General features: G+C 54.7%; 1 protein-coding gene across 1 annotated transcript in view; it reads right to left on the bottom strand.

Moving 5' to 3' along the window:
• Positions 1-16856, bottom strand: part of ZNF277 (zinc finger protein 277) — a 48565-nt gene that overhangs the window by 8659 nt on the left and 23050 nt on the right. The window contains exons 2-8 of the mRNA XM_087820878.1: positions 14807-15008; positions 11829-11917; positions 11498-11580; positions 6175-6266; positions 5402-5512; positions 4346-4478; positions 728-795 (exon numbers count right to left, since the gene is read on the bottom strand). Coding sequence (XP_087677004.1) covers positions 728-795; positions 4346-4478; positions 5402-5512; positions 6175-6266; positions 11498-11580; positions 11829-11917; positions 14807-15008 — 778 coding nt within the window. The remainder of the gene's footprint in view (positions 1-727; positions 796-4345; positions 4479-5401; positions 5513-6174; positions 6267-11497; positions 11581-11828; positions 11918-14806; positions 15009-16856) is intronic.

Here is a 16856-nt window from a genome sequence, read left to right as displayed (position 1 = left end):
GGCAAACCATGTGTCTCACACGGGAAAGTGATCGTCCTAAATGGGGCAAGTGCTAGCTCCGGGTGGGCGATGGAAAACTCCGAAAGCATGTAGGGTCCCCTCCCCTTTCAACCATTTCCTCGTTTCCTTGCATTTATTTTTTGAGATTCTGCCAACTTCTCGTCCTTCCTGAACCAGGGAAGTAAAAATCCCAGGAGAGAAAAAGGCCAAACAGCAGAGTGAGGGGAGGACGGGTGACGGGGGCCCTTCGGGTTGAAGGGGACCCTCCTCCAGCTCGTGACTTCAGCCAAGAAGCCCGATAAACAAGAATAGACTGACCTCCAGTCCCTCACCTTCTCCACTCCAGAGGTCAGAGGCCACGTCCCTTCAGGGTCAGGGACCAGCCGAGTCAGCAGGGCCCTTTGGAAAGCGTTTTCTCTGAATGATGTGTCACCTGCGTGTCACTTGTGTGTGTCACCTGTGTGTCACCTGCGTGTGTCACCTGCGTGTGTCACCTGCGTCAATACCTTCCACGGCTGCTCAGTGTCTGTTCAGCTGAACGACAGCTGCTGGAGTGACCCGGTCGAGCTCTCCCGAGCCCCAGCTTTCCTGTGCTACACGGAGCTGCAAGCTCAGGGAGAAGGCTTCTTTCCTTTACTCTGTCTTCCCAGAGTGACACTGAAACCCACTAAAGAAGCGTCTCCTTGCTCTTCACACACGAGTCCATCAGCACAGCAGCCAGACTTACTCCTCCTGATGGCCCAGCAGCTCCCGGTCATCTTCCAACTGAACCTCCTCCCACGATTTTCCAAGTTCCTTTGCAGGAAAAACAGGGATTAGAGAGGTGGGGGTGGGGCGGGGAAGGGGAGACAGAGGACACAGAGCTCTGCTCACGGTGTATCAGGAAACAAGCCGTGTGCGTGAGACAGTGGCCCAGGCTCTCCCGGCGTGTCCTGCTCTGTACAGTTACATACATGATTTATCACAGGAGCGGGACCCAGAGAGAGCAGCAACGCACACGACTCTCTAATGAAGACACCGGGCTGCTAATGAGTCACATCAGGGAGGCGAAGACCACGAGGAAAACAGTCTGGACAGCTCGGCAGGAAGGTGCTCACAACACCCCCAGCCTGGCGTCAGATGGCTCGCCACCAACGAGGGCAGAGCCACGGAAAACAGCCCGTCCCCCAGCTCCCCTCGCCCAGCACACACGTGCTCGCACAGAAACCCGCCGGAGAGCGTTGGAAATGCAGAGCGTGCATCAGAGCGCGATAAACTATGGAGAGAAGGCGGAGCCTACTTCGCTATAAACGCCTCCATATAGAATAAAAAATTAAAGCAAAGAAGGGCAAGATCACTATAAAACCAGGTCCCTTTAGAGGAGCTCAGGGCTTGAAGCCTGAGCACTTGGGAGCCTGTAGCTAAAGCTTCAGCGATGATTTAAGTGGCCTGTAGCTCCCTGAGGTCGGGGTGTCTGAAGGAGGGGGGTGTCTGAAGGAGTTGGGGTATCTGAAGGAGGTGGTGGTGTCTGAACGAGGGGGTGTCTGAATGAGGGGGGTGTCTGAACCAGGTGGGGTGTCTGAAGGAATTGGGGTATCTGAAGGAGGTGGGGGTGTCTGAAGGAGGTGGTGGTGTCTGAACGAGGGGGTGTCTGAATGAGGGGGGTGTCTGAACCAGGTGGGGGTGCCTGACTATCTGAACGTGAAGCTCCGGGAACCTGTCCCCATCACCGTCACCATCCGCCCAGCCCTTTCGTTTGTGAGAAAACAAAGAAAGAACTGAACCAAGGAGATGATCCGGTCTCTGCACAGGGCCTGTAATGGGTTTGCAAGTCTGTCATTACTCGGAAACTGTCTGAATAATTACACAGGAAACCACCTAAGAAGGAGAAGCAATATGAGTTTGCTGAGCTCACAGGAGCCCCGGGCAGCCTGGCCCTGGCCCTCCCGCTGTAAGAGCATCGGGGGCCTCTGGCCAGGAGTGTGCAGGCTCCGTCACGGCAGGTCTGGAGGGTGTCTGGAGGGAGGTGCGGGTGCGGGGCTCTGCTGCGGGAGAGGTGAGAACACGGACACGCGCACCAGCCCCGGCGTGGGAGCCACGAGCCCAGGGGCCGTCCCCACACCAGCCCAGATGCTGAGAGTTGTGACAACTCGCCCCCTTCCTGCAGCATTTTTCCTCCTGTGCCACCAGAACCTGGTCCCTGGAAGGCACTCAAATGTTTGTAAAATGCACAAAGCCAGTGAGGTGGTTTCTGCAGAGAGATGAGAGAGATGGACCCACAGACGCTGACCACTGACGACGATTCTTGTCGCTGTCTACACGGGGCCTGCATGTCGCCTGCTTTCTCTTTTCAAATAAAGAATGTCATGATTCATTGCTCAGGTCAACTTTGGGAAGAATTCTTCGTAGTAAATGTCTCCACCCACGGGGTATAAAGCAAAGCTGCGGCTCCCGGGCCCCCTCTGCCCAACTCCACACCAGCGACACTGCAGACGCCCCCACCTGCCTTCTGTGTGATTGCACCTTCTACTCGCAGCAGCACCCGAGGGCCTTGTTAAGGCCGAGCCCGGGGGAGCGCCCCTCTAATTTAGGACACTCACAGTCTCTAGAGACTTCATGAGCGTCTTCAGGCCTCTTCTTTCTAACCTCGGAAGTGGGGGTAATGCTGAGGCCTGGGCCACAGGGATGTGGCTGAGGCTAAATGACAATAGAAGCACCGGACAGTGCCTGGCACAGAGCAAGTGCTCAGATGCTGCCAAAGTTAAAAACAACACGTCTGTCAATATCACCCTGAAGTGACTTAATTTCCATCTTATACAGTTATTGCAGCGCATCTCTAGGCCATGACTCACGCCCATCAAAGCCGGGCATGCGTGGGCGGGACGATCTAGAACTTGCTAGAGACAGCTGGCCCTGCGGAGAGTTCCGGCTGCGACAGTCGTGCGGCCCGATGCCCAGGGAACGAGCCTCCCACCTTCTGCAAGTGCCAGCAGAGCGGAGCGAGCAGTCCCGTCCCTCTGAAGTCGCCTCTGAGACGAACGCCTCCAGCTACAAACATTCCCGCACGTCCCAGCTCCTGAATGTTGGTTTGTAAGAGCCCTGAAGGAAGGGCTATGGAATTGCTCCCTGAGCTTCTGCGGCCCGAATCCTTAGAGCTGACACTGACGTCCCCTCCCAGGTGGACGGGCTGGGCCCGAGGCAGCCCGGCTCCGGGAATTAATCACTGAGCGACTTGAAGAGAAGATGAAGGGCTCAGACGGGCCTCTGCCACTAGCCAGTTGTAAAACATCTGCAGCTACACGGCTTCCTCTCAGTCAGTCTTCAAACACACGCTAAGCTGGCTTCAAGGGGAGTTTCATTCCAGCGCTATACGGATCAGTTAGACAGACAGAAGTACCAGCCCGGAGCAGCGGTTCCCGACCTCATTCAGGACATGCTCCCTTCTGTCCCACAGATAAACGGCTGGTGACAATCAGTTGTGCCTTCTCTGGCCCGGGTCTGAATTCCAGTTCATTTACAGAGAGGAGAAAACCAGTTTCCACCTGCCTAAGACACGTGTCAGAAACAGCTCCCCACCCTCCGCCTGATCCCACGGGGGGGGGGGGGCGTCACCCCTCTGCACAAGTCGTAGTTTACCTAATTTGCTAAGTGCACCCCCCAGAAGTCAGCAGGTTGGGGCAGTGACGGGAGTCACTGTGTCGGTCATAAAGCCCCTGTAAGTCCCCCAGTGTTCCCTGTCCAACTGAATACCTTTTCTTTTTCTTTTAAATATTTTTATTGGTTTTTTAGAGAGAGAGGAAGGGAGAGGGAGAGAGAGAGAAACATCAATGATGAGGGTCATTGATCGGCTGCCTCCTGCACGCCCTTGACTGGGGAGCGAGCTGGAACCCGGGCATGTGCCCTGACCGGGAATGGAACCAACCACCTTTTGGTGCATGGAAGACGCCCAACCACTGAGCCACACTGGCCAGGGCTGATTACCTTTTCTTAACCCAAAGGAACTGTGACCCCGAGGCCAGTCCGTGGGACTGAGGCTTCTGAACAAGGAGAGTTTCAATGTGTTGAAAACCCTCACCTGTGACCCCGTTCGTCTGTCCTACAAGCCGGACACATAAAAGTCCTCTTGCCTAGTGAGATGACCTCAGTGACTCGGTTTCTCTACAATTCCCACTAAACATAAACTGGCAAATCAAGACCCACCGATCAAGTTATCTTTTCTTTGTAAACTGGCCCTCTGGAAGCCAGCCGCTGCTTAGAGGGCCCCTCGGTTACACCCGGCCTCTGTGCTGGCCGCCTGCTTGATTAGGCGGCGCTCAGGCAGACGGTGCCGTGCAAGTGCAGCCACCGCAACGCGGGGGAGACTCACCAGGTAATTGATGACGTAGAACTGGTCGTACTCCCTGTTCCGGGCGTTGATCCTGCGGTGCTGCTTTTTCCTCATGTGGTCTTTAAGCGTGTTCCTGTCCCGGAAGGTCTTCTCGCAGTAGAGGCACTGCAGGCTGGGAGGGACACACGGGTCAGGCCAGGCTCTGGGGCAGGCTGTGGGCACTGTGCTGTCTCATTACCGACTCCCCGTCCACTTCAGGACACGCAGATCTTCCAGTGGGACGCGATGCCCTCGTCCAAACCCCTCACGTCACGTGCCTGGCTTGGCAGGGTGCACGTTTATTTTCGAGTTGGCTACGGTGGCTGTTTAGTTAAAACTGAGACAAAGATAGCTAATACCCCAAAATTATTTGGCTGCTTTACTAATCCAATCGCCTATTTTAAAAATGAAAATGTGAGCATGTTCTTCAGAGACTCACAAAGGTAACGAGCGTTGGCTTCGCCCACCAAGTGTAACAACTGTCCACGGCTCGTGTCCTTCCTCAAGTCTACAGGCCGAGCTCTAGAAACCCAAGGTCACCGCAATATGACCTTGGGGACTGTGGATGTTATGGTATAAGTGTGGGTAAATATGAGGACGCATCCAGCATCTTATCTCTCCCATAAAGCTGAGTAACATACCACAATGTGGCAGTGTATTTACTAAAAATGTAAAAACGTTATAGCAAAAAGTAAAGAAATTATCAACCCGAAGTTCAGAATGGCGGTTTCTGGGAAATGCTCACCAGGAGGGCGGAGGGAGGCTGAACACAATTCCCAGCGCTCCGTTTCCCAGGCTGGGGGTGAGCACACTCTTCACGCCCCATTTAACACCCCTAGATGGCCTGCACGCTGTTTGGGGTGTGTGACATTTTTATTTAAAAAACATCAAAGACAATATGATCTGCACACAGTGAGGACGGTCACACCAAATGCGAGTCCTCCAACATGAAAAGTGAAAAGAGCGCATTTCTTTAGTTACTTCTGTTAAGTTATTTTTAAAAAATTCATGAGTCCGGGACTAACAGCTGAAGGCTGTGTCGCATGAAGTACTTACTTGTCCAGCTTTCTCTGTAACACGCAGAGAAATTCGCTGCAGTTTACAATGTTGTCCGGAAGCCCGATGTTGAAGGCGTGCTCTCTGGCCATGTGGTTCAACAGGACGGATCTGGGAAGGGGGCCGAGCAGTTTATGCTACTCCTCAAGCACCGAGGAACAAAGCAGGATGAACACAAGTGGGCAGGACGGGCACGGGCCTCCCGCGGACGCACACCTGGGCCGTGCAGACGCCTTCAGGTGTGGGAGCCGCAGAGCCACACCAGGGGTTCTGAGCCTGTGTCACTGTCCCTCACTGTCACTAACGCTCTACGGGAGACTGGGTTTCTGTCCTTTAAACTACTAGATAAACTGCATCGCCTACCTTTCCAAGTCTCACGGGGAAGGGGAGAGACGGCTGCCACGACACACGACCTGCTGCGAGCTGGGGTCACAGAAATTCAGTGTTTTTTTCAAAAGTAAAGCAGTCATACTGCTCAAAGTTCAGCTAAGGAGTTAATACAGGACAGCGTGTCTGCAGTAGCTTCTTCACACAGTCCTGCCTGCCACCCAATTAAAAAGTCCTACAGCATTAAACATAAACCTGCTTGGCATTTAAAAAATTCACTTCCGCCTCTGCTCACAGCGACTGCAGCTCGTGTGATGTCAGGCATGCTCGAAACATCGCTGCCGACGATATAAGCCCGTGGAGCTTAACTTAGGCGACCACTGCGGGTGTTCTGATGGGTGTTCACATGGAAACAGCCACGTTCACAGACACGCACGGGGGCAAACCTGTTTCCGAGGAACTCCTCGCTGCAGAACATGCACACGCCCCGGAAGCTGGTGTCATCTCGCTCCCGCTGCTGCTGCTCCAGAAGGCCCCGCTGGAGGCAGAACGGGCACCTCAGGCCACCTCGGTCCGTGCGCAGGGGCTAACGAACAGCCTGGTCTGCACGGGCGAGCTGGCCTGAAGCTCAAGGGGTGGGGCAGGGGCGCTGACCGCGGTTCACTCGCCGACACTCCAAGTCTACGCCGGTCACGCCCGCAGGCCTCCCCGGACGGCGTGGAGCCAACTCCGGCCAGCAGGGTCTCCCCGCCCCTCCCGCCCCTCCACCCCCATCTCACTCACCCTCTCGGAAAGAAAGCTGGTGGGTCTTGGCCCTGCTCCTTTCCGTAACCCCCAGTTCACCCCGACCAGGTTCCCATCAATGCTTCACCTGAGCTACCTCTCAGATTACTTCCCCCACCGTTCCCACGGCGCCCCCGCGCCCCCTTCTTAACTGGTCACTATGGGGTGCCCATGAGGACGTCTCTGCAGGGTCTCGCTGACCTCACCCTCTGTTCATATGTCCGTCCTGTTTGGCGGCTAGAAAGCTTTCCCTAAACATCGCTCACACACAGGATTACCTTGTTATGTGCTGACGCTAATCACTTTAAGCGCGCTTTGGTAACACCTGTCCTATTGGGGTGTCTCTACACTGTCTCTCCTTGCGGTTGCTGCATTCCTCTCTCAGGAATCTCACCTGCCCTAAGAGCCCCGCTGGGTGCCCCTGTGCTCACGCTGCCAGGCCTGGACGCCCGCTCAGGTGAGAGCTCGGCGTCTGAAACGCGCAGCAGACACAGGAGTGAGACCTGGCTGCCACCCGGGCTTCACTTAGCCTCTTCGATCCGCAGGCTGCTCACTTTTAAGATGAAAATGAAAATACTGTCTCATAGCGCTGTTCACGGGATGAAGTCAGGCGATTACGGGGAGGGTTTGAATTGCACGCGGGCTGTTAAACGCGGGATGTTACTGTCACCCAGGCAGCGTCGGTCTCCTCTGATCGCTACCCATTGTCGCCTGCTTTCTCTTCTGCAGGGATACGAAAGCCTTTGAAGCTATAAAAAAGTCTTTATGTGGTTCTTGTATTACATTGGCATGCGGCTCCCCAGCTTCTCTGAGCACGGGGCTCAGAATAGGAGCTTCGTGAAGTTTACTGCTAAGTATTTAGGGCACAGCATAAAAAGGGGCCGGGGTCTAGAAGCTAATGCAGTCCATGTGGCCTTTGTGGAAATGTATCAACAAACATACAGAAATAGTAATCCACGGAAGAAAGAAACACGAAGAAGCTGCCCTAATACAGATCAACGCGCCCCCTCCCCCGCTTCCAGCCCAGCGGGGGGGGGGGGGGGGGGGGGGGGGCGTCACCCCCGGAGTTTGTGATGTTTTCCGACATCGGGGCCGGGGGCCTTACGAGAAACAAAATAACACATCGCCTGCGCTCTGCTGGCTGGTATTTTCCAAATTGCAACATAGAGAAACGAAACCCAAACCAACTACAGCTACCTTGCTGGGCGGAGGAAAAAAGGCCGCAGCTCAGGACATTCCAGGGAGTGGAATCCGGGGGACAAGGCACCAGAAAGGGGGAGCTGCCGAGGGGCTCAGGGGAACCACTGGGCTCCTTCATCTGCGCAGACCCTGAGCCGTGCGTGTGCGTGTGCGTGTGCGGGGCGGGACTCGGGGAGGTCCCAGCAGCTGCAGCTCTGAGGACGCTGGGCTCCCACATGCGGGCGGAGACCTCGCCGGGCACCTGACACACGGCAAATGGAAAAGCACACGTTCCGGCCCAGGGAGAAGAGGGCCCCAGGCTGGCAGCAAGCGGACAGGCGAAAGCAGAAGAAATACAAGGGGTGAGGTTGACGTATCAGACAACTCTAATGATTGCTCTTTAAGAGACCTTCACGTGAAAATGGAAAGTGAAAGTCAAGAAGAAGAGGTATCGGGAAAGGAAAACTGAATTTCACACACTCGGTTTGTAGAAGACCCGCCCGGAGCCGTGCCCCCCCCGTGAAGCGGGGTGTCTGGGTGGGTCTGAGAGCCCCTTCCCAACAGGACAGTGTAATGCTGAGAGCCCACAGGAAGCTGCGCAGAGACCCGCAAACCACAGCCGCCAGCCCCGTGGTTCTACAGGGCCTCCTGCCGGCTGGGTGTGCGGGACGTTCCTCAGGGCCGGGAGGGGGCGAGGCGAGGGCAGGGGCACAGGCGCCACGTGTCTGAACTTCCCCAGCAGCCACGCGAGGCCGCTTGCTCTCAGGCGGAAGGCCGTGACCACAGGCCGCACCCTGGCCTAATGGGTTTAAAATGTCAAGCTCAGCGGCGCAGGGTCAGCGCGCCGTCTCCATCCTGACTCAGCAGCTGGAGGCAGCCAATGTGAATGGACAGCGGGCACAGCAGGTGGCGTCCCACGGCCCCGGGACAGACGCGGGAGGATTGGATAAGAATGAGTCAGGCGGGAAATGATAAAAATCAGCCAATTTAGACAAAAGCAATTTAGAGAACGTCAATTAGGTAAGTACTTGTACACGGGAGAGCAGAAACCGATGCTCAGAATGACAAAGGAACGGCTCGCCCTGAGATAAGGAGGTAACACAAGGCCATGTCTTCAGTGACCGATATCAAAACCGCCTGCGAGGTTCTGACATTAGGTTCACGGGCTGCGTGGGGCACTTTCCAGGACAGGTGCGCAGTCTGTTCGGGGGAATATCTACTACTTTCGCCTGGTCGCGGGCGACAGTCCTGAGCTCCCGCTCTGCAGGGTGCCTCTGGGGGCCCCGAGGGGTGGCCGACAGCCGCCTGGAGGTGGAGTCCGGGCGCCAACGTGCATTAAGGTTGGCAGCGGTCTTGTTCGTTGGCTCACAGCTACCAACTGGTTAACCATTCCTGCCTCTTTCTCTCACTCTCTGCCACTGTAATTTGATTCAAGACATCTCAGGATGCTCCCTGGTCGATGCAGAGCCATATGCATCTTCCCCCCTTCTACAAATCTCCCCCTCCCCAATCCTTTGTTAAGATACAGCGTTAGTGTTATCTGTGTGATCAGCAACACTACTGAGCGCTGCCTACGTGGCAGATGCTGTGCTAAGTGTGATGCACGCACGGCTCCGTCTTCACAGCGCCACAAGCTATTCTACCACCTTCTCCATCACCGAGATGGGAACATTAACACTGGCCTTTCGGCTTCTGACTGAGCTTCTCCGTAGATCACCTAGTCACGCAGGAATTCAGGGACTGTGGACAAACTGACTCAGTTTTGTCACATTTTGCTTCTTTTAAGCTGCCACGATGCTCACGTTCATTAAATCTATCAACCTGGCAAGAAGACGCGATGCTGGGATTTGTAATGAGAGGTACCTATTTGTCTTTGTCTCTGCTCCTGGCGCACAGTTTCTAAGACCCTTGGAGTTTCCTGAGTCGAGAGCTGCACAGGTGTCTCTCGCTGCTACTGAAGGACTTTGGGAAGCACCCAGGCAAGGGACTGGCTGCCGGGGGGTCGACCGTAATTAGAGGGTTGGAACTTCCAGTCCCAGACCCGACCCCACCTCCTGCAGGGAGAGGGGCTGGAGACCGAGTTCAATCAGCGATGGCCAGTGATTTAGCCCCTCACGCCTCCGCCTGTGTAAAGGCCCAAAGGCAGGGTCTGGAGGGCTTCCGGCTGATGGACCAGAACGCACCCCCATGCTGTTCTTCGGGCCGAACTCCGCAGGGACGGAGACGCACCCGGTCTCCTCATCTGGCGCTCACTCACAGTCTGTAATGCTTTGTGACACGCCAGTGACCCAGCGAGTAAATGGGTTTCCTGAGGTCTGTGAGCGGCTCTAGCAAATTAATGGAACCCAAGGAGGGGGTCGTGGGAACCCCTGGTTTACAGCCAGTTGGTCAGAAGCAGAGGTGACAACCTGGACCTGTGCTGGCGTCTGAAGTGGGGCCGCCTTGTGGGACTGAGCCCTGCACCTGTGGGATCTTTGGGAAGATAGTGTCAGGACTGAGCTGAACTGCAGGACACCAGCTGGTGTTGGGGAACCGCCTGATGTGGGGAAACCCGCAGGTGGGAGCTGGAGTCTGAATCTGAAACGGTCATCCACGTTTCATGGATGCAGCTGCTTCTAGGGACGTGAGTCTATCTGCAGACACTCAGTAAAGGCTCTGGCACTGAGGACACAGTGGCAGGAGCAGAGGGTTTGGGTTCTTACAGAGACAGCCCGTGGGTGCCAGGATTATGGCATCCTGGTCATTCTCGATGAAGACACTGTGAGCAAGGGTGAAAAAACTCCTGGAAATTAAAAATTATGACCCTGTACGAGCAAACAGAACCCATAAAAGATGATAGTAAATTCGTCCGTTTTGCAGATTTTAAGACATTACAATAGGAAAGGAAGAGCAACTCAGGGAGCCCTGTTACTGCGTTGGGTTTGCTGCCACGGGGAGCATGCTTTTTACACATAAATCAGCGTCCAACAGTATCACCCTCCTCAGGGGGAAAGAACCACTCGGGGTGTTTACGAGATACAACTGCATCAGGGGCTTTCTCAGGTCACACGATTGTGGTCGGTGGGTTTTCCTCGGGATCCCTTGAGGATTTAGCAGGAACGGTGAAACCACAGCCCTCATGACATATGCGGCCCAGCCCCAAGGTCCCAGGAACACTGGTGAGGAGCCCTGAAGGGACAGCAGGTCAACCTCCAGTAATCACTGAGACTAACCACAGAGAGTAACGAGACGCCAGCTTTTAAACAAAATTAGCAACATAAAAATGAATTTGTTCAAATTAGGAAAGTGAACATTTAACACTAGTATATGCCGCCACCTTTTTTAAAGAGGACAGATGCCGAGATTTTAAATAGCCTGCTGGAGATGGGAAAGGCTCCTGTGTTCACAGGGCACATGCTGAGCTCCCGGGGGCACCGGGGGCACCAGCAGGGCTGGTGCAGGCGCATTCCAGCGACGGCAAAAACGCTCATCCACTCAACTCAGTTTCAGCCGACGGCCCTTCTCCACGACGGCTGCCCCCGGCATGTGTGGCGGCTAAAATGACACTAAATGTGTGAGCTGTGTTGTTATTTTAGAGGTAACCCAGGAAGCAAAACAGAGCCAAAAATTCCCTCTGGGCTTTTACTGTGGCCAGCTTTTATCGTCCATCCAGTGGGTGCTGTTTTAAGATCCTGATGTATTTACTGTCTCCTCTTTTGTGTATGTTTGAAAGCTACCAGAATAAAACAAAAACAGCAACGAGGAAAGAACGGCAGGAACACGGGGCTCGGGCGGTGTTCCCAGCACAGCCCTCAGGGCCGCCCTTACCAGTTTCTGCTTCTGGAGCTCCTCCCTGAGCACTCGGTCTTCCGGCAAAACGTCGCACAGCAGAAAGTAATTGTCCTGTTCTTCTGTTGGGAGATTAGAGAGATAAATGAGAAACCATACGTTTCATTTTCCAGGGCTTATTCCTTAGAACACAGCCACGTGTCTCCTAAGCTCTCTCTCCTGGTAGCAGGCCTCTCTTCGCTCTTCTGCGGCTGGGCAGCCTCGACAGCCACTTAGTCTTAGCTCTCGGGCGAGTGGGAGGACCCTAATTTAAGAGATTATTCGTTTGAATTTGGGGCGCAGGGAACACGGCAGGCCGGCGTGTGCTCACCCGGAGGCGCGGTGGAGTTGATCCGTATGACACTGCAGAAGTCCGTGACCGGCTGCTCCGCGAACCTCTTCCTCCAGTACAGGACGTACCTTGCGGGAAAGACGGCGAGAAGGCTCAGGGCTGCGCTTCCCGCGGAGTGACGCAAGTTCATCACAACACTTAACTACCCCAAAGCAACAGGTCGCCCGCTGACGGGTCACTGCTACAGTTCAGAAAGAGGCAGGCCGCAGAGCGCTGTGGAAATGTGACATGGATATTTAATGAAGTGAAATTACCCTGAAAGGCGTGGAAATGATTAAACTCGACTAGCCCCAAATCCACATGGGAAAGTTAAGATGAATTCTTTTATGTGATGATGAAGTTTCTCTGAAATCACATCTCAATTTATACGGCTTTAAAATGTACACACTCCCCAATAAACTGAAGGGTGGGTGCTCATCTTACACACAGAAATAACAGCGGTCATGATAATAGTGCAGTGAGAAGTCAGCCTCAATCCAATGTCTACAAGCAAGAGAAAAAAGTTCCAAAACAATTCCGTTTGTTGGCTGAGGGGCGGCTCGGCTGAGGGTCAGCGCCACGGCGACCCAGCCCAGGGGGAACGCAGCGCTGCTGCGGAGAGGCCCACGAGGGGCTGGGCTTCGGGCTGCGGTGGGACAGCCTCACCCCAATCTGGGGAGACAGCTCCCCTCGGGGTTGCAGCTCCACCGGGCAAACGCAGCCTCTGATGGAAACTGAGACCTGAAAATGACATTGCTTACGCTCAGGCTCAGCCTCAAACCGTGGATATTATAAACGACGCGCCGACTAGGGCTGGCTCACGGCTTCCGCTCAGAAGTATCAGGAGCAGAAGGCGGAGCGTGTCTGACCCATCCAAGGAGCCAAAACAGGACAGGTGTCCAGGAAAGGCTGAGACCGGCCTTCCTTAGCCACCGCCAGCTCAGCACCCCCACTCCTCCGCGTCCCTCTCTTCCTCGCCTCCCGTCCCCGGCTGGGGCCCACCCCCAGGCAGGAGCAGGCTGAAGCCTCCGGGCCAGCGCCCGGGCCGCTCTCCTTAGTCCCCTCAGCGTGTTTTCTGTTGCACTGGAAGCAGGGTGAGGACACAGGAGCTCGTCCCGTGGAGATGTCAGGGACAGAAGACGATTGTCCTTCCCAATGGAAATACACACACAGCTGTTTCACGACTAACCAGATTTCTCAGCAGAACCAGGTGCTGAGATAACATAAAAAGCAGGAGAGCCGCTGCTGGTCACCGCTCCACTGAGGACCCCGTGGGTGACAGACAGCCTCTGGACAGACCGAGGATGGTGGTCAGCCCTTAATAACAGTAGTGCCACGTGGGTCTGCGGTTTGCTGGAAGGCAGTGAGAATTCCTCCAACATACAGGCTGCTAACCTTTGAGGAATGTTCACAGACTTAGCAAAGTTTCTGTATGAAACTACATGAGCCATGACCAGGTAGAGCTGATCTAGTGGCCAGACTGTCCTTTGCATTGTCACTGAGTTATTTCGTAGTGAGGAGTGAACACAGTACGAGTCTCTCGTCTGCACAGATCTTGTGCTGGAAAAGTCCTGCTTTTTATTTATTTATTTTTAAAATATGTCTTTAATGATTTCAGAGAGAGGAAGCGAGAGGGAGAGACACATCAGTGATGAGAGAGTCATTGATCGGCTGCCTCCTGCAGGCCCCTGCTGGGGATCGGACCCGCAACCTGGGCCTGTGCCCTGACCGGGAATCAAACTGAGATCTCCTGGATCCTAGGTCGACGCTCAACTGCTGAGCCAGGCCAGCCAGGCGAGTCCTACTTTTTAAATGAAGACTGTGATCCACCCCTCAAAGCTGACGTTTTAATAACCAACTCCCCCAGCCCTTCAGGCCACAGTGAACAGAGAAGAAGGGACTTTGCGTTCAGAGGTGTAAACCTGGATTTAAAGTTTAAATCTTTCTGAAACTCAATTTACTCATTTACAAAATAAATTATTGATAACTAAACAGATACATGAGAAGCAGTGTCCAACATCCTGGGTGTTTAATAAAAGATGTAAGCCTGTTGTCTGGCAGTCTTCACATGGGCTAAGTTACTTTATTACTCCATGAACAAGGAGCCATGATGTTTGGAAATGATGCTTTTCAGATGCCCTGTCTGGGGACATCTCGGTGAGGCAGGCGCCCTGTCTGGGGGCATCTCGGCTAGGTAGGCGCCCTGTCTGGGGGCATCTCGGCGAGGCAGGCGCCCTGTCTGGGGGCATCTCGGCGAGGCAGGCGCCCTGTCTGGGGGCATCTCGGCTAAGTAGGCGCCCTGTCTGGGGGCATCTCGGTGAGGCAGATGCCCTGTCTGGGGGCATCTCGGCTAGGTGGCAGAGCGGTGGCAGTTCCTTGCCCCCTCACCTCTACCTGCTCCCATTCCTCCTCTCAGTCCCAGCCGTCACCCTCAGCAGCTGTCTACGTATACATCCTCCTGGCCTGTTGAACAGCTTGTTTTTTTTCTGGTTTTCAACCTCCTTGCAACACTTCAGCTGAGAGTTTCTTGTATGACACCCTTTGGGCTCGAAAGGTGCCAAGGGTCCCTGTTCCAAACACTGCCCTTCGGTGGCCTTTCGCCAAGTCCCCTCTGGACTTTCTGGAAGGACTGACTCAGCCAGAGCATGTCTATGGCCCCAGACACACAACACAAAATAATCCCAGCCTGGTAGAGATCCACAGTCAACAGCCTCGGGCAACAGGGCAAAGGGAACAGCATCCGTGCCTCGGGCAGCTGCTGTTTCCAGGTCTGAGGGCAGGCGGCCGTAGGTGGGTGACCTTCTCAATGGCAGCTCCACACTCCAGAAGACAAGAGAGCAAAGGCTTGTTTACAGGCTCAGGGGAACCCTAAGGAAGAGTGGGAATGCTCATGGCTGCACAGGGGTAATTTCACATCAAGCTGTGCCTTTCCTCCAAGGAGTAACACTCTTCACCCCTTGAACAGAAACAGCACTTACTTCTGGAAGTCAGCCACCAGCTTGACATCGGCGATGACGATCTTGTGCTCGATGACCATGTGCTTCAGAAGCTGGTCCTGCTGGGCTGCAGGGAAATGCTCCTCACAGAGGACACAAGGCACGGATGGCGAGCCCTCGGGGCTGCCGCGGCCACCCGGGCCCTCGGGCAGGGACAGCGGCTCCAGGATGCAGTCCCTCCTGCCTGGGGGACGAGAGGGAGAGAAGAGCTGGGCCGAGCTCACTGTGAAGGGGGATTTCTCACCTCCTGCATTTAAAGGATCCTGAAGATATTTACGTCCCCAGGAAGCAGGATGCTGTCTCACGGTTTCAAAGAGCGTCTGCGACCCCGATGCAAGGAGTGCTGCAAAACAGCTCAGACTCCCCATTTGCCGGCTTGAATGGGGGAGCCCCATTTGTCGGGGCAGCTGTTAAACCTCTTGGACGCTGGCCCATGGCAACAATTCCAGGGGCACCTGGAGGAGGGGGAGGGGAGGCTGAGGCATGCTGGGCTAAGGCTCTAAGGCCCAGCTCTGACCCATGGCTGAGTCATCACACTGTGGGAGACCTGTCACCCCTGCAGTCAGTCTCCTGGGGTAGATCTGTCACCTCTGCTGTCTCCTGGGGCAGGCCTGTCACCTCTGCAGGCGACTGCGTAGTCAGTCACCAGGCAGTAGGGTCAGGCACTGGGCATGAGGCGGGGCAGGAGCCTTCTTCAGAAAGGGAGACAGCCATTCTCCAGGTCGAAGGCTTGGGAATTAGGTTACTATTCAATCCATTGTTAAATTTTATTTATTTTATCTCATTGTGCCGTGTTTCTAGAAGGCCTTCCTTGTAACCAGTAATTCATCGAACCGGCTACTGTTGCCCTGCTGGTTGTGGCCCAGGGGTTGAGAGTGATGTGAGAAAGGCAGTGTTCGCTCGCTCGCTCCACAAACGCCAGCTGGGCGGACCGAGGGCTGGCCTTTCCTGCTCAAGGCTCACGTGCTCACACTGTTTGCAGGGACAGATAGAGACAGAGAGAGAGACAACGCAGGTTATGGGGACAGGGGCCACCCAGCTGCGCTGAGAGGGGGTGGCCACAGGAGGCACCCTCTACCACATCGCCCACGATAATCTGCGAGGTTCAAGTTGGCCAAATCACACTGTTTATCTCAGTTCCGTAAACACAGGGTATATATGAAAATGGGGAGAATATATCTCACTTTAGAAGCACTATCAACAAAATTGGTGTGTTTACCAATTACCTATGAAATGAGGCGAGGTCAGGGAGTCCTGGAGCCCTACAGTTCCTCAGCTGTAGGTTAACTTCTGTAAAATACAGGACGGGGGAAAGAGAGAAGCAATATCCGTCTGAAAGTCCCTAATACTATCTCACACTCCTGGGAACAGGCAACAACGGGGCGTGTGCTCTACCAAAGGCGACACCGGTGAGCATGGCCTGCAGGGGGAAAGACGGCCCTGAATCACCTCGCCTTCTCCTCACATTTGGCTGAGGCATCTGCAAATTAATTTTGCTTGACTGCAGGAAACAAACAGCGTACTTACTAACAGCCGCCAGGGACACAGAACTAACACGGCTGGGTGTTTGCGATTAGTGGGTGGCCAGCAACATGCTTTAGGGGACTTTCTCAATTGACCCTAACAAGCCTAGTGGGTTAGTACTAGGTTAACCCCCACCTTCCAGAGCAGAGGATTGAGAATTAGAAAAGCTAAGTAATTTCCTGAACTCACAGTGCTAGGAAGTGGCCCAAACACAGTAAGTTGAGCCTATTTGCAACCACGGCGTTATTCTGCGCCAGGGCCAAGCGCACGTCCCCACCGTGCCCCTCTAACACGTCCGGTCAGCGCTGTTTGAATGCACGTGTCCTGCCAGCATCCTGCGGCCTCCCTGACCCCACCGCCACCAGCAGCCCTCAAATGTCAGGGCTCACACCTGCCAACACCCACTGGGCACGGCCTGTCTCTACCTCTGGCTTTATTCTTTCCTGGGCTGTACTATAAACTCTCGTCTCTCCTGGGCTTCCTTTCTTTCCCTTTGATATGTTCAGTG

This window comes from Miniopterus natalensis, chromosome 10 (genome assembly GCF_054644295.1).
Source record: "Miniopterus natalensis isolate mMinNat1 chromosome 10, mMinNat1.hap1, whole genome shotgun sequence".
Classification (NCBI taxonomy): domain Eukaryota; kingdom Metazoa; phylum Chordata; class Mammalia; order Chiroptera; family Miniopteridae; genus Miniopterus; species Miniopterus natalensis.
The sequence above is the reverse complement of the archived record's forward strand: the minus strand, read 5'-3'. Positions and strand labels throughout refer to the sequence as shown.